The sequence below is a fragment of the Delphinus delphis genome, chromosome 10 (genome assembly GCF_949987515.2).
Source record: "Delphinus delphis chromosome 10, mDelDel1.2, whole genome shotgun sequence".
NCBI lineage: Eukaryota > Metazoa > Chordata > Mammalia > Artiodactyla > Delphinidae > Delphinus > Delphinus delphis.
In genome coordinates, this window is record NC_082692.2 from 29595851 (window position 1) to 29620288 (window position 24438).

General features: G+C 38.2%; 1 protein-coding gene and 1 non-coding gene across 2 annotated transcripts in view; one reads left to right on the forward strand and one right to left on the reverse strand.

Moving 5' to 3' along the window:
• CYP39A1 (cytochrome P450 family 39 subfamily A member 1) overlaps window positions 1-24438 on the forward strand; it is an 83424-nt gene that overhangs the window by 17271 nt on the left and 41715 nt on the right. The window contains exons 6-8 of the mRNA XM_060021713.1: window positions 2171-2278; window positions 7567-7657; window positions 22770-22903. Of these exons, the coding sequence (XP_059877696.1) occupies window positions 2171-2278; window positions 7567-7657; window positions 22770-22903 (333 nt within the window). The remainder of the gene's footprint in view (window positions 1-2170; window positions 2279-7566; window positions 7658-22769; window positions 22904-24438) is intronic.
• Window positions 10401-10504, reverse strand: LOC132433057 (U6 spliceosomal RNA). The gene has a single exon (XR_009521093.1). It is a non-coding gene; the product is annotated as a U6 spliceosomal RNA (small nuclear RNA).

A 24438-nucleotide genomic window follows, 5' to 3' on the forward strand; every position in this document is an offset into this window, starting at 1 on the left:
AGAGAAAATCCAAAAGAATCAACCAAAAAACTACTGGAACTAGTGAGTGATTTTAGCAAGGTCGTAGGATACCAAGTTAATACACAAAAGTTAATTGCTTTCCTACATGCCAACAATGAATAAGTGGAATGTGAAATTAAAAACACAATACCCTTTACATTAGCATTCCCAAAAATGAAATACTTACATATATATAAAACAAAACAAGATCTATATGAGGAAAACTGCACAACTACAAAACTCTGAGGAACAAAGTCAAAGAACTAAATATATGGGGATATATTCCATGTTCATGGATAGGAAGACAATATTGTCAAGATGTCAGTTCTTCCCAACCTGATGTATAGATTCAATGCAATCCCCAATAAAAAAACCCCAGCAAGTTATAAAATTTTATGGATTCTAAAATTTGTATGGAGAGGCAGAAGACCCAGAATCACCAACACAATGTTGAAGGAAAAGAGCAAAGTTCTTCAAAGAAGTGATGCTATCCAACTTCAAGATTTACTGTAAAGCTTCAGTAATCAAGATAATGTGGTACTGGAAAAGAATAGACAAATAAATTAATGGAACAGAATAGAGAGCCCAGAAAGAGACCCCATTAAATATAGTCAACTGATCTTTGACAAAGGAGCAAAGGCAATATAATGAAACAAAGATAGACTTTTCAACAAATAGTGCAGAAACAACTGGACATTCACATGCAAAAAACTTAGTTGATCTTGGGTGTGGCGATGCCTACTTAGATATAACACTGAAGACACAATTCATAAAAGAAACTATTAAGCTGGATTTCATTAAAATTAAGCTGCTCTGTGAAAAGACAATATCAGGAGAATTAGAAGACAAGTCACAAACTGAGAGAGAGTATTGGCAAAATAAAGGACTATTATCCAAAATATACAAAGAACACTTAAAATTCAACAATAGGAAAACAAACAACCCAATGGAAAAACAGACCAAAAATAGACCTTGAGAGACACCTCACCCAAGAAGATATATAGATGGCAAATAAGCATATGAGAAGATGCTCCACATCACATGTCATCAGAGAAATGCAAATTAAAACAATGAGATACCACTACTCACCTATTAGAATGGCCAGAATCTGGAACACAGACAATACCAAATGCTGACAAGGTTGTAGAACAACAGGAACTCTCATTCATTGCTGGTGGGAATGCAAAATGGTATAGACTTTTTGGAGGTTTCTTACAAAATGAAACATACTCTTACCATACAGTCCAGCAATTATGCTCCTTGTATTTGCCCAAATGGTTTGAAAACTTACACCCACACGAAAACCTACATATGGATGTTTATAACAGCTTTATTCATAATTGCCAAAACTTGGATGCAACCAAGATGCCCTTCAGTAGGTAAATGGGTGAATAAGCTATGGTACATCCAAAGAATAGAGTATTAGCGCTAAAAAGAAATGAGCTATCAAGCCATGAGAAGACATGGAGGAACCATAAATGCCTATTACTAAGTGAAAGAAGCCAATATGAGAAGGCTGCGTACTGTATGATTCCAACTATGTGAAATTTTGGAAAAGGCAAAACTATGAAGAAAGTAAAAAGATCAGTGGTTGTTAGGGGGTGGGGAGAGATGAATAGGCAGAGCATAGAGGATTTTTTAGGGCTATGAAAATACTCTGTATGACATTATAATGATAATAGATATCATTATGCATTTGTCCAAACCCATAGAGTTTATAACACCAAGAGTGACTCCTAAGGTAAACTGTGCACTTTAGATGACTATGATGTATCAAAATCGTTTCTTCCTTGGTCAAAAATGTCCCGTTCTGGTGAGTGATGTTGATAATGAGGAAGGCTATGCTTGGGTGGGGGTAAAGTTTGTATGGGAAATCTCTGTACTTTCCTCTCAATTTTCTTGTAAACCTAAAACAGCTCTAAAAAATAAGTCTTAAAAAATTAAGCCAGGATTTGAACCAATGCAGTAAGAGCATTGAACCCCAGAGTCCCTACTCCCAATTACTATACTACCAGTAAGTATGTAAATCCCTTAGCATGCCTGAGATCACAAACCTAAGAATGGCAAAAATAGTATCTTTCAGATTAAAGAAAAATGCATGATCTTTGTTTATTAACATCAATCTTTGTCACATAGCTCTGGTTTGACAATATTTATTTCTTTTAAACAGACAGTAATGCAGGCTCTGCTGGATCTCCTAGAGATGGAAACAAATGAACAGAAGAGTCCCAATTATGGGCTCTTACTACTTTGGGCTTCTCTGTCCAATGCTGTCCCTGTAAGTATATTAGTAAAGGAAGGATTGCATTTCTGTCTACTGTACTTTCAGTTTTTCCCTTCATTTTTCTTTCTGTTTTTTTTTTTTTAAATTCTTTTCACTTCTTATCATGGGGAAGAAAAATACTGTAATGGATTTGGTTGTGAGATAGAAAAACAAAACTGAATGCCTCAGGAAATCTGATAAGATCACAAAGGAGGCAAAGCAGAGACCTGAAGTGAATTCTGCCCTTTGAAAGGCAGCATGTAACAGGTGAAGGCAAACATTTGCACTTTGGGGTCAGTTGTGACAACACCTGTATATGCAGCACTTTCTGTACTTTCCATGTCAGGCAACATGCTTAGTATTGGTGCTGCAAAGATAAGTAAGTCTTGACCCCAGACATTTACTGGGGAGAGAGTAGGTAAACGGATAGTTCAATTAGAATTGGACTTGAATCCAGATATCCCAGCCATAGCCATAGAATCTCATGGAGGTAACGAACACGCTGAGCCTCCATTTCCTTATTGGTAAAAAAGGGATCATAAGACTCCTAGTATGGTCTGAGACTCGGGTACTTAATAAACGGTAACGCTCATTTCTCTGCGAGATTGTTGTGAGGATTTAGCGAGATAAGCCCAGCTGCCACCCAGTGCTCATGAGTTCTTTGTCGACCCCTGAACCCGTTCTCCTTCTATGCACCATTCCTGTTTGCATTGCTTGGCATCGTGGTCCTGTAAGCTTCCCCATGAATGGAGCTGGTGACACTGGAACTCACGATACTTCTAAAGAGAGCAGGGATTTTTGAATGGTTGTTTTTTTTAAGCTGTTATGAACTAGAATACAGCCACGGGGTTTGTCTAGCACTTCATGTCCGATGCACAGCAGTTTCCTGCATCAGGAGGATTTCCTATCAGCTTAAGCTGCACTTAAGTTATTTGAGAGATTAAAGGGTCAACTTTTTATGTATTTGTTTTCTACTAAATAAGAACTTTCAACCTATCTGTAATGATAAAGGTATTCATTTTTTCTTTTTTCTTTCTAACAAATAGAAATAAGATGTGTTAAGTATTATTTGTTTCTCCTTCCTCTTATAAAGGTTGTAGAGGGCTTTCTAAGTACTGATACTCTAGTTGTCTTTAACCCATTATACACTAACTGGGTAACAGAGCAGAAATAGAAATTCTGGCTTCTCTGCTCAAATGTGTGTCAGCCACTAAAATACGTATTTCATCTGGCATGGGCAAATAAAAGTAGTCTAACACTTTCCTCTTCTTTAGGTATCTCTAATATTATTCTCTGATTTTTCCTTATACAGTTTTCTTGGAAACTGATTAAGCTAGAGCAAAATTAAAAGGCAAATATCAAAACAACTCCCAAAGCAGCAACAAAACAGCCACCCCTGTCACAGGATTAATTTTCAACAACTCATTAGAAAGGCCCCCCCCCCCCCCCACAGAAGAAAGGGACACAAAGCCTCATTGATCTGACTCAGGGGGAGTCAGATTTTTGGAATTTGTTCCTGGCACTGGTGTGAAAGAATTTAAGTCAATTGCAGAAAGCAAGTGTCTGATGATCAGCAGAAGTTCCATCCTGCTGGCTCTTGTTGGCACTAAGAGGCAGCTGGTGTGTGGGCAGAGACCCTGGACTGGCTTTAGAGTCAGGTCCAAAGGCAGATCCCACGGCTGGGTGACAATGGGCCAAGTGTTTCACTGTGACCCTCAGTGTCCTTATCTGTAAAATAGCATGAATGTTATCTACCTCATAGGATACTATGAGGATTATATTTTTAAGAAGTGGAAAGTGGCTAACAGTCCCTGGCTCAATAAATGTTAGCTTTCTTCTCTTATAAAAAGTAACACCATGGTTTCAATCAGTCATTTCTTTCAATGGCCCACTAATAATGAACTGCCTTGGCTTCCAAAACTTGACCTCTCAAATGCCCAAGGGTGGGAGTGGCCACTGCTGTCCTGGCTTTTGTGATCTCCCGAGGCGGCCAGGAGAGCTGCCAGAAGCCCTGCCAGGGGCCTGTGCTTTCCTGGTGCCTAGATCATTCTCTTCTACTCTGTGCTCTGTCTCTAGGACCACGGAACTCAGAGCTCAGGCTTCAGACAGGCTTGGTACAAGGCACCAGGAAGCCCTGTTATGAGACCAAAGTCTAGGTGAACTTCGGTGGACTGGCCCAAGATATTAACCATGATTTATGAAATTATTTCTATGGGAAAACCATTTCCAAGTCCCAAGAAATTCCTGGCTGCCAAATGTACTTTTTAAGAAAACTTTTCCAAACGAACCTCAAATCTGACGTTTTACCTTTTTAATCTGCTTCTCTGAAGCTCTTTCTAAACACTTTCAGTAGTGACTTCCCCACCTCACTCTCAATTCCCGCAGCACTTATTGGTTACTCTTTTATATGCCTTTCTTTTCTTTTTAAAAGAGTAATTTTTTAATTAAAAATTTTAAGTAGAATATAATATAGATTTTTAGAAGAGAGATCTGTTAAGAGGCATCAAACAGTAACTAACACCATTGCACAACCATTTATAGTTTAACTGAATTCCTTGAGTTTGCTTTAAAATAAGGTATTACCCAATTTTAGTGAATCTCTAAAACTCTAATTAACCACGTAAAACTCTAAACCCCTCTTTTGTGTAACTGAAAAATCTATGTACTATCACTAAGATATATATTTTCCCCAACATGAACTCTTGAGTCTTTAAATAACGAGGTCCTACTGTATATCACAGGGAACTATATTCAATATCCTGTAGTAAACCATAATGGAAAAGAATATGATAAAGAATATATATATATAAAACTAAATCACTTTGCTGTAGAGCAGAAATTAACACGTTATAAATCAACTAAGCTTCAATAAAGTAAGTTAAAAAAATGATGGATTGAGTATGGAGTGCTTATTAATTAAATCCAATAATTCAGCACTTCCATCTCTAGAGAGTATAGAAGGGGCCCACGTGGGGAGACATGTTGAAGAGAGCTGTCTGAGCATGTTTCCTCTGTAAAAATGAACTAGTTGATCTCTAGGGTAAGCCTTTCCTAATCTGGAAAATGCCACAGACAGTGGATCTTGGGATAGAGGCCTCAGTTCTCCTGTTCACTTTGTTTATGTAAACAGCACCATGTTTATGCCCACAGTATCAGTTTACTGTCATAAAGGGGAAAACAATGAGTAGTATTGAATTTGGCTTTGTCCAAGCACTTCCTTTCAGACCGTTGTTCTTCCTCTTTTGACCACAGGGGGGAGTATTGGGATCATTTAAAGGTGTTTAACAGTCCCTCACAAGAGACAGAAAGACTTAAGTAACACAGTGTTGTCTGAGTCTTTTCAGGATTGGTTTTCCTAAGATTAAATTTCTTTCACAATATGTGTTTACAGAAAGCAGATGAAAGGGACCCAATCTTCTTTTAATGATTTGATACGTTTCCTTTAATGTGTAACCTAAAAATAGAAGCAAAAATATCTACCTGAATTAATGGAAAATTAATTTTTTTTAGTTGAAGTATAGTTTATTTACTCTCTTGTGTTAGTTTCAGGTGTACAGCATAGTGATTCAGTATCTTTTCAGCTTATACTTCATTATAGGTTATTACAAGATAATGAGTATAATTTCCTATGCTGTACAGTACATCCTTGTTGCTTATCTATCTTATACATAGTAGTTTATATCTGTTAATCCCATACTCCTAATTTATCCTTCCCCACTTCTCTCTCCTTTTGTTAACCACAATTTTGTTTTCTATATCTGTGAGCCTGTTTCTGTTTTGCATGTACATTCATTTGTATTATTTTTTAGATTCCACATGTAAGTGGTATACAATATTTGCCTTTTTCTGTCTGACTTATTTCACTAAGCATACCGTTCTCTGGGTCCATCCACATTGCTGCAAATGGCAGTATTTCATTCTTTTTTATGGCTGAGTAATAGTCCATTGTATATATGTACCACATCTTCTTAATCCAATCATCTGTTGCTGGACGCTTGAGTTGCTTCCGTGTCTTGGCTACTATAAGTAGTGCTGCTGTGAACACTGGGGTACATGTATTTTTTTTTGAATTAGTATTTCCATTTTTTCAGGATATATACCCAGGAATAAAATTGCTGGATCATATGGTAGTTCTATTTTTAGTTTTGCTTTTTTTTTTTTTTTTTTTGCGGTACGTAGGCCTCTCACTGTTGTGGCCTCTCCTGTTGCGGAGCACAGGCTCCGGACGCACAGGCTCAGCGGCCATGGCTCACGGGCCCAGCCGCTCCGCGGCATGTGGGACCTTCCTGGACTGGGGCACAAACCCGTGTCCCCTGCATCGGCAGGCAGACTCTCAACCACTGCACCACCAGGGAAGCCCCCTATTTTTAGTTTTTTAAGGAACCTCCATAATGTTTTCCATAGTGGCTGCACCAATTTACATTCCCAGCAACAGTGCGCAAGAGTTCCGTTTTCTCCACATCCTCACCAACATTTGTAATCTGTAGACTTTTTGATGATAGCCATTCTGACAGGTGTGAGGTGATACTTCATTGTGGTTTTGATTTGCATTTCTCAAGTAATTAGAGATGTTGAGCATCTCTTCATGTGCCTGTTAGCCATCTGTATGTCTTTGATGTTTAGCAGTGTAATATTATCTTATAATACCACAATGAGGAAAGATATGAAATAATTTTGTTTGGTCTAGAGTGAGAACTTGCAAACATACTATGTTCAGTAATACCCTATAAACTTGCAAGCACCCTTTTTCAATAGGGTATGAAAGTACCCTAGTTTTGATATAAGTACTCTCATAATTTAGTTGATAAGATTTTAGATATAGTTTCTGGGGCTTATTTAAAATTACCATGTTTCATTTGCAGAATATATGATTTGCTAATTTATTTATACTTCAAGGAATTACATCTTGAAAAATGCCTTTGTTTTGGACTAACATTCTTAAGTGTCATAATTTGTTGCTCCTAAATTTCTAATATGTGCTTATATAATATTTTATGTTGTATATTAGTACAATAAAACACCCTGCTTTTCCCATTTTTTTTAGTGAAAATAGTTTACTCTATATAAACAATATTGTGAAACTATAGTGGCAGAATAAAATCATAACTTTGACCCCTTAGAGATATGTAACATCTCTTTTGTTCATAAAATCTAGTTGTTTTCAAAGATACTCTACTAACATGCTTTTAAGTTTAGTTTAAATATCTCCTTGTTTCTTTTAAATGTTTGTGGCTAATACTATGTATGCTTTTGTTCACGTTCAAAGAAGGTTGTATGTTTTGACATATGTTTTTCTTTTTAAGGTTGCGTTTTGGACATTTGCATTTGTCCTCTCTCATCCCAATATCCACAGGACCATTGTGGAAGGCATATCATCTGTGTTTGGCACAGCAGGTACTAAAACTGAATGAAATTGCATTCTTGAAGAGATATCTAATAATGTGTGCTTGTCACACATTATGGGCAAAGTTAAATGCCCATAATTTAATAGAATTTCAAAGTAGTCCAAATTGAACATAATTTGTTATGTGCTTCAGGATATAAATTGATCAGGTAGGATCCTAGAATTTAATTACTGTCAAGGATTTTAGAAGCCACCTGGACCAACTCCCTTATTTTCCAAATGATGAAACAGAGATCGTGACTTGCCTAAATTCCCTATTTAAACATAAGTGTATAACGCACCAGGATTTTCTTCTAATCCCTTAGCCCCTTGCCTCAATTGAACTACAAGTCATAGTTTTGGAATTCAGGGTTTTCCAGATTTTATAAAAGTAATGTGGTACATATTCCATGTACTGCTTAACAGTATTAATGGGATATGGATGTCAGGTAAGGCTACAGCACCAAAGGAATTATTTTCAAAGTTACAGTTTTTAGAGGTTGAGTGGGTTAGAACTGCAGGTAGAGATTGCTACCTTGCCCTTTTTGGTCCAGATTTGGGCTCATCCGTTATCGTCAGTTTTAAAAAGCAGAAATAAGCTTGAATGGAGACGTTTCCGCTAGTTTATTCAGCATAAATTGGCCTGTTTGGGAGTAGATTTTTTTTAAACCCTTTAATATGTCAAATTATATATTCTGATGTAAAAAAATAATAAATGACTTGGTTTTCTTGGAAGAACACAATATAACAGTAAGACAAAAGACCGTGATGCCAATGAACAATTATCACTCCTCTCCTTCGTGATTGCTGAACGTTAATACTGGATTTTTCAATTTATTTTGACTGCTTCTTATTGAGTTAAACCAAAAATCAAATTGGCTTGGCCAACATGGATATTGAAGCCATACTGTCTCTGAGCCTTGAGTGTGAATCACCAGATGCTAGGTCGTATTTCACAGAAACGGTGAGCATTAGAATCACTGAGTACCAACAGTGCTAACAAGTGAGATTCTGGAGATACACTGGTGGATGTAAGAGAAGGTGACCTGCCTATATGGAGCTTACGTCTACAAAGCTAATGGAAATGTGCCTGCCTGCGTGTCTACAAATGACAAAGGGAACGTGTTCTTGATCATCACATGCTCTATCTTAGCAGAGTCTGCTCCTGACATAGGGTTCTCCAAATTCCTGGTCTTTAAGAAATAAAAAGGTAGTGATGGGGATGGTTGGGGTAATATGGGGAGCCTATCTGACCCAAAGGCCACAGCAGAAGCCTTACATTAATTGAAATTTCTACTGTGCTTGAATGTTGAACTCTTGAACACAGTTCTAGTGGAGGAAGACAAAACTTTTCCCCTTTTTCTATATTCTTGTTTATTTTTAGAACCTGTTGTTCTCCTCTGACAGAAAAATTCTCCTTCAAGTAGTAATACCGGTGTACTAGCTATAGTATATCAGTGCTTTCAGTTTATAAAAGATCAAGCGTTTTTTCCCTGCTTATACAGAAGCAGTTCAGATCAATTGAAGCATAAGATGTAGCAGCTCAAGAATTTAGATATTGTGAGTGAAGGCCACAGATCTTTGGAGGTTGATATCAAGGGAGATACCCATGTGCCCATACAAAGGATCCTGTCAAAGGAAGGACATTAAAGTGCATGAAATAAGAATCAGACTGAGTATGGCATTTCTCCCATTCTTTTGCTCTTTTCTTTGCTTTTTTTTTTTTAAAGTTAATTTATTTGGCTGCACCAGGTCTTAGTTCCAGCATGCAGGATCTAGTTCCCTGACCAGGGATTGAACCAGGGCCCTCTGCATTGGGAGCGCGGAGTCTTAACAACTGGACCACCAGGGAAGTCCCTATAATGCTCTTTTCTATTACAAGATTACCTTTTCCTTCTTTGAAGACGCTTTTAGTGAACTTCTAACTCAGCATCTCTCTAGCCTCAATACTCACCGCTAGAGCCCATCCCGGACACTTTGCCCAACTTCCTTATAAAATAAGTCTGAGGGTGAAAGCTGCTGTTGAATACTTGGTCTTTTGTATCTGGCTTCTTTCACTTAGTATAATATTATATTTTGTATGTTGATGTTTTAAGTTAGTTGATTTTCAGATGTTGAACCCCCTTGCGTTCCTGAGATAAATTTTTAGTTATGGTGTGTAATTCATATAAAACATATGACTTTATATACGTTGCTGGATTCAGTTTGTTGAGGAAGTTTGCATCTATATTAATAAGATATATTGATTTATAGTTTTCTTTCTTGTGATATCTTTGTCTGGTTTTGGTATCAGAATAATTTTGACTTTATAGAATGACTTCAGAAGTATTTCCCTCCTCTTTTATTTTTTGGAAGAGTTTGTGAAGGATTGATGTTAATTCTTCTGTAACCATATGGTAGAATTCACCAGTGAAGTGATCTGGTCCAGAAATTTTCTTTTTTGAGAAGTTTTTGATTAATTCAATCTCTCCACTTGTTACAGGTCTGTCCAGATTATCTATTTCTTCTTTTTTAAAATTGAGGTATAATTGACATACAATATCCTATTCGTTTTTGATGTACAACATAATGATTTGATATATGTATATATCGGGAAATGGTTACCACAATAAATTTAGGTAACATCCATCACCACACATAGTTACAATATTTTTCTTGTGATGAGAACTTTGAAGATCTACTGTCTTACCAAATTTCAAATATATAATACAGTATTATTAACTATAGTCACAATGCTGTACATCACATCACCAGAAGAATATGGAATGCTTCACAAATTTTAGTGTCATCCTTGCACAGGGGCCATGTTAATCTTCCCTGTATCTTTGCAATCTGCTGAAGTGAGAACTATATATTTCTTCTTGAGTCAGTTTTGGAGTTTGTGTCTTTTTAGGAGTTTATCCATTTCATGTAGGTTATTTAACTTGTTGGCATACAACTGTTCCTAGTTTTCCCCATAATCTTCTTTATTTCTGTAAGCTCACTAGGAAAACATCTCCCTCATTCTTAATTTTAGTAATTTATGTCCTCTTTCTTTTTCTCTTGGTCAGTGTAGCTAACGGGTTATCAATTTTGTTTTCAAAGAACTAACAGTTGATTTTATTGATCTTATTTTTTCTATTGATTTTCTGTTCTCTATTTCATTTATTTCTGTTCCAATCTTTATTATTTATAATTTCTATCTCCTTATCGATATTCTCTATTTAGTTCTTTAGACATGGTTAATTATTTGAATATATTCAAAATATCTGATTTATAAGTGTTTCTTTAGTAAATCCAATGTCTGAGTTTCTTCAGGGATAGTTTCTATTGAGTGCTTTTTCCCTGTGTGGACTATATGTCCTTGTTGCATGTCATATTTCATATTTTTTGTCATGTGTCTTACAATTTTTAAATTTTGTCCAATTTAAAGCTGGACATTTAAAATAATATAATGTGGTAATTCTGGAAATCAGATTCTCCTCTCTGCTCAGGGTTTCTTATTATTGCTGTTTGTTGTTCTTGCTTGTTTGTTTGTTTACATAAGTAAATTCCAAAAATATTTGATGTTGATAAATGCTATGTGAAAAAGAAAACAGAGCAGATTAGGGAGGATCAAGGGTGCCAGAAATGGGGGGAAAGTGGTAGGTTTAAATAGTTGGATCAGAGTTGACCTTCCTGGAAAGGTGATGTTGAGCAAGGACTTGGAGATGGTTAGGCGTTAGAAAACACATACCTAGAGGAAGAGCTGGTTTGAGTTAGAGACTGCAGGTGTGGCCTCACTGTGTTCTCACAGAATTCTCACAGGCATTAACATTTGGGTCCTATTTGGACTGTGTTTTCATCAATTTTCTTTTCTAATTTAGGATTCCCACTGTGCGTATCTGCCCACCAGCAGAAGGTCATTCGAACTTAAAAACAAACAAAAACAAATAAAAATGCATTTAAATTTTTAAACTGGTTGCATTTGGCCCTTTTCACCTTCTTGTGTTAATTTAGGGTAGCATATACAACACACTTGCTTGTTTTTGTGTTTTTTTTTTTGCACGTGTGTATTGTTTTTGGTTTTTAGTGGCGATTCAGTTTTATTGCACATTTATTTAAGGGAAAAATTAGTAAATTTTTTTCTGTTAATTTACAAGGAATCAGGTTAGTTAACAGAAATGCACCTGCATAGAAACAATTCCTATCTTACATAAAATCATGATTTGTGGATCATAAAAGACACACTACAAAATTTTCCCTGGATAAAAGTCAGAAATTTGATTCATGACTTTCAATCCTGTCACTCACTAATTGTGTGATTTGGGATAAAAGAGAAAATTTACTCAGAGCCAACCAATAACGTTTCTTGACACCACTGTGTTCTGATTTAGCAGCAATCCCGCCTGGGGACAGACCAACACTGTCAAGTGACCAGATGCTATTACCTGGTGACACTAACTTAATGGCTACACTCACCATGCAGTGGTGAGAAAAGATTTCATCTCTGCTCATAATTATAAACAAGCATAAAAACTAGCAGAGTGATAAATGAGGCTCAGATCCTGTGATGATGTTCTAGGCACATTCCATGTTGTTTGCATGATTTTAATTAGTTCATCAGTTTTACTTCGTTGCATTTAAACATTTTCATTTATTCTTGAAATCTTCTCTGCAGTCATCTCTTACCCATGTTATAACGTATTCAACTTTTATCCGCTTGGATGTGTCCCAGTACCATATAGAAAACCCATAGCAACGTCCTTGGAGGATTCTATCATGGCATATGAAAGACCTGAGTCCCTCCAGCTCACTGAAGAAGCTCACTCTTGCTACCCCTCTGCAGCCTGCCAGGGCTTGATAGCTGATTAGCCAAAGTTGTGTCTGTGATGGAGCCTTGGCCCTTATGCCACATATCGACCAAAATACTGAAGAAAGAGATCAGTAGCAGAGCCAAGGCCACTACAATGGAGTTATGAATGGAGAAAAGTTATTTTATTTAAAAAAGTTCTCTCCATTCCCATTGCTAGCCGGACAACATGAACCTAATCTGGAGATTTTGGAGGCTTTGGCATACGATACAGGAAATTTCTTACATAGCCTCATTTTCCTCTGCTAGCCCAGATTTTAAAAATCCTGGAATAAACTCAGAAGACACTAAATGATGCCAGAGCTTTTCACAAACTACTCATCCATTGACCTTGCAGAATCTATGTAGATTACCTAAGAAAGTGTTTATAAATGCAGGAGATTTCATTGGAAACCCACTCCAAGTATATAATTTTCTTGTCTTCTTTTCCCCTTGGCCTTAATGACCAAGATGGTGTCACCTTGGAGCTCACAACTGGTTACTTTCCAATCCGCTAATCCAGGCACAAAGACAAGGGTGAAACTTGGGTGGTTGATATCTGGCCCCGAGAGGTTTCCCAGGAGGCTACATTCCTTCCATTATTTTCTGCCTATATAATACCTGAGGTGTGTCTTGTGACACCGTGACCCAGGAGATTTTGTGTGAAGTCATTCTGCCTTCATTTATCGCCTGGCTTCAGCAGGTGGAAGGAGATACCTCTGATAGCTGTAGATTATTCACAAGCTTAGAGATCGGTCCTGCTCTGGAAGTTCTCATTTTATTAAGTCTTTCACTATCTCACCCCAGTGTAGCACAGTTAATCTGCTTTGCTCATTCTCTACATTTTTCATTCAGACACAGTTCTTTTCTCTGAGTGTTCTGTTGGAGAATTATTCAGGCATTTAGATACTCTTTTGCCCTCTTTAGAAAATAATGAGATAAAGGTATTCAAGCCAGGTCGACATCTCTCCAGAGAATGCAATCCAAAAATTTAGAATTACTAGGCAGAGTTTATAAAGAAAGGGTATTTCTAGATCTAAATTGATTTTACCTGTTACTGGTTACCCATTGTTGTCTTTTTGCATCAATATCTCTACCTTTTATTTATTATAAATTGGACTATGTCCTTTATTCCTTGAAAAAAACCATCATAATTATGAAGCAGGCTTCATTTTATATTCTAGTAGGAGAGGAACTGATAATCTCTTTTTAATATATGAAAGAAATATTTCTGCCAGTAACATAGGGTACTATTTTTTTAGAGGAGAATCTTATTTGGTTGCGTTGGTATAGTGGCATTCATCTTTTCTCTAAATGATTGAATGGGATTTGGTATATTTTTATATGTACGTTGACAGATGGAAGGAAGGGTGGGGAAGGTCATTCTGTTGATTCTTGACTGTGTCTTCCGTCCATCTTAATAACCTGTTCTGAGCACTATTGTTGTCCTTGGTATCTTTCTCAATTCGTTGTTATAGCTGCCTCTTTCATTCTTGGTCTGTAGTTATGAACATCAGACTGAAGCCGCTAATCAAAGTGTACCTCCAAAAGGTTATTGCTTATAATTTTCAATAGGTGTCAAGCAGAGTGCCGTGCACTGGTTATCGATCCCAGGGGAGGACTCTAAACACTTCTGCTCACTGCATCTTGGTATCAGAGTTGCCAAGGAAAACACAGTGCTGTCAGGCACTGGATGCAACAATGCTAAACTTACATAGAGAAGAAAGAGAGTAAGATCAGCTTCAGGAGTGGGTGTCAGTCCCCCATCACCAGGATGTCTCTCTCCCTGTGGGCGACGCAGGGAAATTGGCCACTGCACACCTCTCTCACACCGCAGTGGAAGGAACCCTGTCCCTTTTCCTCGGAGGGCAGATGTAACAGTGGGGTTGGACAGGTGCTGTATTCTGCACATACTTTAAGCAGAGACAGAAGAGTACTCTCTGCCCCTGAAACAGGAGAGATATTCCCACATAAGGTGATGCACCTGGAACAGGCTGTGTAGAGGCTGTGTGGGCCCTTTGTCTCTTGGTGAGGAAGTGTTCCAGGCCCAAGGCCCACCCTTCCACAGCTGAGTTGGGGCTGAAAGACTGAGCATGAGACCTGCTTTTCCCAACAATAGGAATATATGCCTGATCATCAAAATTCATCCTAAATCCTTAAGACGCCAAAAAGTCATATCCACCCCTGGAAGAGTCCGAAGAACCAGAGCTGGAAGTTCAGAAATGACTGAGGTGTTTGGAAGAAGCTGGTGACTAGAGAGGGAGAATTGAAGGAGCTGCGACCTGCCAGGCTCCAGCTACAGTCCCTAAAGCCCTAATACCCGTATTCACTGTCCATGGACAGTCTCTAGACTTATTCTCTGCTTTTTCCAGTCTGTATCCACCACAAATACCTTAAGCTGTTTTTAAGTCTTCCTTTCCACTTTCCATCTGTCCTTCCTGTTTATTTAACTGGTATTTCTCTTACATAAAGACACTGAGGACAGGTCGAGGACAGGACCTAGAGGGAGGAAACTATAGCATTTAAAAATATACATATTTTTAGGGGTTCCCTGGTGGCACAGTGGTTGAGAGTCCGCCTGCCGATGCAGGGGACACAGGTTCGTGCCCTGGTCCGGGAGGATCCCACATGCCATGGAGCGGCTGGGCCCATGAGCCATGGCTGCTGAGCCTGCGTGTCCGGAGCCTGTGCTCCGCAACAGGAGAGGCCACAGCAGTGAGAGGCCCACGTACCGCAAAAAATAATATATATATATATATATATATATATATATATATATATGTATATATACATATTTTTAAAAAACAATCTAAATAAAGAAAAAGCCATATCATGTTCCTATACGGGAAGGCTTAATATCATGAAAATGCCAACCACTTTCAAATTAATATATATTTAATTAATTATAAGGAATATTCCAATGGTTTTGGTGGGGAGGAAATTAATGAAATGACTTAAATATTTTTTTTGAAGAATAAGTGTGATTAGAAATCAAGATTAATCGAAATGTAAATAGGTAAGGCCATATTTGGCCTACCAGATAGTAAAACTTATTATATAAGTTGCTATAACAAAAGCGTACATGACTGGCACAGGACAAATAATTGATCAACATGGCCCTTATTTGCTTCCCTTTTGCCAAAAAAAGCAAATTCAGAATCTTTTCTTTCAAAGGTAAAAAAAAAATTACAGGAAAAAAGTCACTTTTCTATTTTGTTTCATATTCTTGAGGCAAAAGTTTCTAAACTGTCAACATTTGCAATGAGTTAATGTTCTAGAAGCCTGCAGTCATCTGGGAGACTATATTTATAGTCAGTTTATAGGGAACGACTGAGAACTAAAAAGCATGTAACTCCACAGCCTAGCATGTACTTCATAATCTTTCATCTCCTCTCATCTTCTTTCTCTTGATTTTTTAAAAATAAATTTAACTTAATATCTTTCTTACAGAATTTTGTCTCACAGTGCATGTTCAGTAGTGGACGTGTACAGTAATGGACATGCATAGTAATAAAGGAAGTTAGTATTTTATAAGGAATAAAACCCAAAGTGTACACCATTTTTCTCTATCAAAGAAACATTTAGGGGTTCCAGATTAATATGGCAGAGTAGGAAGATCCTGAGCTCACCTCCTCCCAGGGACACACCAAAACCACAACTACAAGTAGAATGATTATCTCTGAGAATGACCTGAAGACTAGCAGAACAGATTTTCTACAACTAAGAATGTAAACAGAATGCCATGTCAAGATGGGTAGGAGGGTCAAAGATGCAGGCTAGACAGAACCCATACCCCCAGTGTGGTGACCCACATGTGGGAGGGATAGCACAACTGCAGAGGTGCCCGCTTCACAGTGAGGGGGTCCAAGCCCATGTGGAGATCCTCAGCTTGGGGACCTGCATAGGCAAGATGAGCTCCCATAACATCTGGCTTTGAAGACCAGTGGGGTTTACATTTGGGAGAGCTGGAGGGCTATGGGAAACTGAGACTCTGCTCTTAAAGGGTGCACACACAAACTCACTTACTCTGAGTACCAGCACAGAGGCAGGAGAATGTGAGGGGTACCTGGGTCATATGCTGCAGGAGCTTCCCTGAACAATTTGGGGGTGAGTGCTGGAGGGGTAGGGATCTGGTGGAATTTTCTCCAGGGTTGAAGGCACTGGCCAATGCCATTTTTTTTTTTTTTTAACCTCTCCTTCCACCATCTGGCCCAGTACTGGCAGGCAACATTTCTGTCACTCTCCATCAACTAGCTAACACCATGTGCCCCACGCCAGCATTCTCCTGAGGACCCACCCTGCCCATCCCACCCTCCCCAGCCAGCCCCTTCAAAGCAGCCCCTGCCCCACCTGGCAAGTGGCCTCAGCTGGCCCCCGGCAACTGTACAAAGTGGCTCCACCTCTGGGGGGCGGGGGGGCACCCTGCATGCCATGAACCCACAGCAGTCACAGCAGAGCCACACAGCCAGCCAGGGCACAGTGCAATCCAACCACACAGGAGGATGCACACAGCACACATGTGGGACATCCCAGGAGCACCTGGCTCTAGTGGCCAAGAGGGATTGCACCCCTGTGCCCCACAGAACACCTTATACATAAGCCTGCTGTTTCAAGAACAGGAGATATAGCTGATCTACTTAATGCATAGAAATAGACACAGAGGGTTAGGCAATTGAAAAGATAAAGGAATATCTTCCAAACAAAAGAAAAAGATAAAAACCTCAGAAAAAGAACTAAATGAAACAAAGATAGCAATTTACCAGATAAAGAGTTCAAAATTATAGTCATAAAAATGTTCACCAAAGTTGGGAGAAGAATGGATGAACTCAGTGAAAACTTGAAAAGGCAAATAGAAGATATGAAAAAAGACCCGATCAGAACTGAAGAATACAATAACTGAAATAGAACATACACTAGAGGGAATCAGCAGCAGATTAGAGGATGCAGAAGAATGGATCAGCAATCTGGAAGACAGGGTAGTGGAAATCACCCAATCAGAACAGCAAAAAGAATAAAAACCAATGAGGAAGGCTTCCCTGGTGGCGCAGTGGTTGAGAATCTGCCTGCTAATGCAGGGGACACAGGTTCGAGCCCTGCTCTGGGAGGATCCCACGTGCCACGGAGCAACTAGGCCTGTGAGCCACAACTACTGAGCCTGCGCATCTGGAGCCTGTGCTCCGCAACAAGAGAGGCCGTGACAGTGAGAGGCCCGCACACCACGATGAAGAGTGGTCCCCGCTCGCCACAACTAGAGAAAGCCCTCGCACAGAAACAAAGACCCAACACAGCAACATCTTAAAAAAAAAAAAAACAAAAAACAATGAGGATAGCTTAAGAGATCTCTGGGACAACTACAAGCATACGAACATTTACATTATAGGGGTCACAGAGGAGAAGAGAGAGAGAAAGGGACAGAAAACATATTTGAAGAAATAATGGCTGAAAACTTCCCTAACCTGGTGAAGGGAACAGACAGATATGTCCAGGAAGCAGAGAGAGTTCCAAACAAGATGAACCAAAGACACCCACACCAAGACACATTATAATTAAAATGTCAAAAGTTAAAGACAAAGAGAGAATCTTAAAAGTTTCACAATATTTCTTTTCACATTTAAAAGAATATTGCAGAAAGGAGTTTATTGCTGTCTCTGTTCTCTAAAAACCGACTTTTTTTTTTTCAGGAGCTTATCTTGAGGTCTCTGCTTGAGAAAATATGCCAGAAAACTAGCTTCCTACTGTTATTGTCTGTCAGCAATTGATGTCTCTGCTTCATTGCCTTTTAAGAGAAATCATAGAAATGCTGGATTTTTTCAAAGCTGTTATATCATTTCCCCAAATAACAGTATAAACACCAACTTTTGTTATTTGATATTGCTTTTTAGCACAATTATTATAAAATTTGAAAAGCAAATTTCATGACCAAATTTTGGTAGGAATCATTGCTTAAGGTTATTACATCAGATTCTTTATTTTTCAGCCTTTATCTCATGCATTTTTTATCCCAGTTCACCGTCCTTTTTAAACATTTTAAATAAGCTGTTCTGTGAATATGAAAGACAACGTCTGTGAAGGAAGACAACTTCACGGTATAGAACAGCAAACAGAACTGAGAATCCCTGCTTTCAAAAGTAAAGAAACAGGTGGTAGAATGTGTAGGGATGCACTCTTTACATTTCAGTGGAGTATGTTCTTTGCTTCACTTCTCTGTGTGTCCCTTGGTAGACATACACCTGTCTTTCATTTGTGGGGAAGCACAGGGCCTCCTCAATGTTCATCCCCACCTTCTGATTCAGTCTCCTCAGAATTATGTCTCCAAAGGTATGAATGACTCGGCAAATGCCTGTCATTCTCCTTTTTTTTTTGCAAAACATGGGTTATTTTCCCAAAATGATTAGTTAAATCTTGATATAATGTTACTTCAGGACTCTAGGAACAGAATTTTTGTATTTTATGTATTTATTTATTGAATAAATGTGTGTGTGTGTGTGTGTGTGTGTGTGTGTGAAGGGGAGGGAGCTTGAAATATGAAGAAGACAGAGGCGTCATCTCTCAACAAAGGACCTGCTTTAGTGATCCTGCTTGATTCATGTTCCTTTTTTCTTTAGGTCCAAGAAATCATATTTTTATAATTAATTTTGGAATTTAAGTTACTTTTCTCTCTGCCTGGGCGAGCGCTACTCATCCTTCCAGGCTTAGCTGAAACTCCAGCCCTAGGCAAGAGGGAATGAATGCCACTGAGACTCAAATCCTCTCTTATGAAACTTATATTATAGTTATTTGTATCCAGATATTATTTTGTGTCCTTATGTCCAAGCTCCTTGAAAACAGTGACTGTGTCTTTCTTATTCGTTTCTCCTCTTAGGGGAGGTGCTGGGACCCAGGGAGCAAGGGTAAGGGCTTTTAGTGTAGACAGACATAGGTTTGAAGGCTGCTCTGACACTTTCAAGCTTCTCCTTGGACACATGATAACTTGATAGTCGGCAGATTGTGATGAGGAATAAATGAAGTGGTCCAACATATTGGTGACATTAGATGGTCAATAAATTAGTATTATTCTCTTCCTATCTCTTACAGCACCTATGCTTGGGCTAACATGTAACAGATATGAAGCAAATATATATTGAGTGAATAAATGGTTGAAGTAGTAGAATTTTAATCTATTATATATCCTTAACAAATATAAATTACAGTTACTGTGTTCTAACATGCTTGTCATCATACCTGTGGAAACCCAGAACTATACAGAATATTTTAGAAACATTCTTTGCTATTTCTGAACTCAAGACTCATCCTTTCTTTTATTTGGTTTCAAATATCCTATGATTTGGTTTGACTTCTTTTTTTTTTTTTTGGTACGCGGGCCTCTCACTGTTGTGGCCTCTCCCGTTGCAGAGGACAGGCTCCGGATGCACAGCCTCAGCGGCCATTGCTCACGGGCCCAGCCGCTCCGCGGCATGTGGGATCTTCCCCGACTGGGGCACGAACCCGTGTCCCCTGCATCGGCAGGCAGACTCTCAACCACTGCGCCACCAGGGAAGCCCCTGGTTTGACTTTTATTGCATTTGTGCCAAGAATTAAACAGATGGCTTCTGAATTTTACCCCAAATCACCCATAGTTTCTTCCCCGGCTGCCTTTTGTACTGGTCCCCATCTCCATTAGGCCCTAGCCCTTTTGATGATTACCTTGGCATTCTTCCAAGTGGAGCCTTCTAATTTTAGAGTCAAAACACTGGAAGAACAAACCACAGATGTGCATTGAAATATGTACAGTATGGGTACAGAGCCATTTCTAAGAGTTATAATAAGAAAGGTCTTTAACCTGAAGATGTTGTTTGAAAACAACATCTTTTTCTTTGTCTAGTCTGAGAATACTACCTTATTTTTCCTACATCACACTGGGACTTGAGAAACTAAAAATATTTTTTCAAAACACTTATTTTCCAAGCGTAGTCTACATCCCTTCTACATTTGTAGGTCCTAATAGATTTTGTTTTCAACTCAGAACAAGCTTTTGTTTATTGTATAATACAAAACATTTTTTTGAACTTTATAATTCAATTCGTCTCCTCAGAATAATTCATAAAAAACTTTTTCTCCAAAAGAAAGTCAGAAACTTCACTATTACCAGAGTCCAAACTTTTTCAAGGCCAGAATTAGGCCTGTCTCATAATAGGTTGGTCACTTTGGAGTCACACAGATCTGATTTCAAACACAAAATCTGACCCGTGGTAGTCATTTATCTGTGATCAATTAGAGAAATATTTATTTTCTGTATCCTATAGCTTCAGTAAAGTAAAATACAAAAAATAAGTAGAGGGATTGTTTGGTGAATTTGTCTAATGTAGATGCTCTAAATAGGTTTTTAAAGAGAAAAACCTTTTTTAAAGTAAGATTTAGAATGTGAAGTGTAGGTTACTGCTCATTTATTTGTAATGTCCATTCGGCAAGGGCCTTCATTTGCTGGGGTCACCTTGGTTTCCAAGATAAAGGTGAAATTGGTCTGAACTCCCTCCCAGAGTTCTAGGGATCTTTGGAGGGAGAAGTGATGGAGGCGGCCAGAAGTGGAGGCCTGTGCCTCTCGGAGTTTCTCTTGACTTCCAGTCTCGCATTTCCTGATTTCTCCACTTCCGCTCTTTTCTCTTCTGCAGTTCTGCCTCTTTTCCATACTGCATTGCTTCCTGGACATACCCAGATCTTTATTACCCCAAGTGTTAACTTAAGGTATGTGTTAGCTGACTTTATTAAAATATTAAAAAATATAGGACAAGGAAAGGGAAAATTGCACAGTAGCCAGAAACAACTTAAAATTGAGTATGTGACTTAAAGTTGAATTTTCTGTTCTTAAAAGTCCCATCTGCCATTTCTCCCTTGGAGAGTTTTCCTTAGTTTTCTAATAGGTTGTCGGTCACCTGCCATGTAGACAATGGTCTTCTTTTTCTTTTTTTTTTTCACTCAAGTACGCTCTAAAAGAAACTCAGGTCCCCTCATACATTTTTAAGTTGTCTTCTAAAATTTGTTATCCTGCATTTCAATATTTCCCTGCTTTTAAGTATCTTCAAATATTTTATATCTCATAGAATGGTTTCCTTGCCTGCATGGTGTACCTGTTAACTGTGTGTTCATTTCTCACCTCCTAGACTGAGTGTATTGCGAGAATGCCTTCATTGTTGTAACCCTGGTGGAGCCTGACTCAACTCCTGCCTCTTGCTCAGTGCTCAAAAATCTGTCAAGTTTAATGGAGTGTATAGATGCCCCTATGGGAATTAATAGACCCAGAGCTCAAAAACCCTAGTTCCCAGACTCCACTAACGAGAAACATTTGCTTCTGACGCCTCAGGAATTCCACCTGGACTGACAGAGAAGGTTTCCCAGGCAGCACCCACCCAACCCTCTTCTGCAGGATGGGCTGGCTTTAGGACAAGCCTTATCCAGAGTCAAAGAGAAATGTGGCTGGAGACCCACATTCCATTCTCATCCACTCATGCCCAGTACAGCTGGGGGGAAATGTGAACGTTGACTTAAACTGACCATGTTGTTGACTTTTATTAAGCAAATACTGTCAAAATCGAAAGCTGAGTTGTTTAATTTTCAAAATGTAAACATTTTACTTGAAATATCACTAATTAAACTGTCTCATTTGACTGAAGGCCCTGACCATATGTTGGTCCATAGAAAGAGCAACCGCAATCCTTTTCCACGTGACTTCAATCTAAATATTAGCTAAGGTATGCAACTTACAGTAGGAATGTTTGATGTACCTGTGTTTAGAGAGCTCATCGTTCCAGATGAAATACATGTGTCCCGTCACCCCTTTCCTAATATTCTTTTTGGGCTTTCTGAAATGTATGATTAAAAAGCAAAAACAAAAACAAATCAGCAGGGAAGAGATAGAAGTAGTAAGTCAGGTGGCTTCTCAGATCTCTTACTTCGTACTTTTGACGCCGATCTTTTATTGCTCTTTCCTTAAGTGGAATGAGAATTTGGACAAGAAACAATGAAATGAGTAAAAATTGAACATCTTTCTGACAGGGACTATCTTAGTCATCTGATAGCCACAGGACTGTGAGAACCAAGGTTGGATACCAATCCATTACATTACAGTAATCAACATTGGTTTAGTTTTATATGCCATACATTTTATCTTGGTAAGAAGAAAATGATGAAAAGAGTCAATAACTTATTAAACTTGGTATGCAAAAGTAATAATAATATTAACACCTGATATCAGAGACAGTATTTAACTTATATAGCTTACATAAAATCATTTTCTGGCCTCTTTAAGTCCACCTTTTTTTTTTAAATTCTCTTTCCAGGTAAAGATAAGATTAAAGTGTCTGAGGATGACTTGAAGAAACTCCCTCTAATTAAATGGTGTATTTTGGAAACCATTCGTTTAAGAGCCCCTGGTGTCATTACCAGAAAAGTGCTGAAGCCAGTTAAAATTTTGGTGAGCAATGGTTTTGTTTTAAAATAATGAACCTTCTGGGGAAAAAAAGTAGCTATTTTGCCCATTTATTATTAGGTAATTTCTTAAGTTCCATGAAGTACTCTGTGACCCTAGAATAGGTTACTAATAAGAGTTGTGCAGCACCAGTTTGTTAATATAGATATCTATCTATTGGCAACTATTTTAGCTAAAACATAAGCCTTTCATAATCATTTTGGCTATGTGATTCTATATCAAAATTAGTATAATCCTATTTCAATCGGGCAGGAGGGTCGGATAGTATTTCCTCTGCTGAACCAACCAATGAGTATTCCTGAGTTGGAATAGGTTGAGGAATTGAGTGTGTGAGGGAAGTCCTTTAGGATAACTGGAAGACAGTTCAGACCACAGATCACAGATACCGGAACAGATAGCAGGAATGCCATGGGTAATAGAAACTGATATTAGGAATTAGTGACTGAGTGAGGTCCTCTCTATGGGCAAAGTAGGAGAATATTCTCAAGTGCACCATGAAAGGTACGTGCATGTGGCAAACGTTCAGTTCAATATCTGGTGAATCATTCAGGCAGAACAAAAAACATTATTTTTTAAAGGAATGATTTGGGACCTAAATTATCCAGATAGATTATAATTAGTCAGCCCTCCGCTCTTGTTAGCTTTTTTCCCCACGGCTTAAGAGTGCTTGGATTAAAATCAAGAAAATTTTGTAGTAATAGAATTCAAAAGAGACAAAAAAATCCAAATTTGATACAAGTTGCAACTTGCTAAATTCAAAAAAAACATAGTTTAACTGATCTTATGTAGATTGTAGCATTTAGTTTCAGTGAGATTTTAACAGTTTTTGCTTTTAAATAATCAAATTATCAATTACTTTAAAACTATGACTATAAGAGAATATATATTTAAATATTTATAAATTTAAATATATATAAATTTATATATGTAGTAAAAGAATATATATATTCTGTATTGAGAGGAAATAGTCAAACAACTTGGTGCAATTAAGTAGAGCAATGTGTTTATTACTTTGAATATTACTATAATTGTTATTGAACTTTTAGTAAGCCTTGTCTATATTCTGGGTAGTAGGAAATTAGCTGAAATGCAGAATAGTTATTTGACAAATAAGTGGGTATTTTGATTGTTATTCTAAGCATATAGATACTATACAAGTTTTGTTAGATTAATACCTGAGTATTTCTGTTATTCTGGAAATGGTATTTTTAATTTTTATTCTTTTATTTATTTTAATAAAGTGGGCTTTTCTTTTTATTTATTTATTTTCTATTTGGCTGCGTTGGGTCTTCGTTGCTGTGCGTGGGCTTTCTCTAGCTGTGGCGAGCGGGGGCTACTCTCCGTTGCGGTGCACAGGCTTCTCATCGCAGTGGCTTCTCTTGTTGCAGAGCACGGGCTCTAGGTGCACGGGCTTCAGTAGTTGCGGCGCACGGGCTCAGTAGTTGTGGCTCGTGGGCTCTAGAGCACAGGCTCAGTAGTTGTGGCACACAGGCTTGGTTGCTCTGCGGCATGTGGGACCC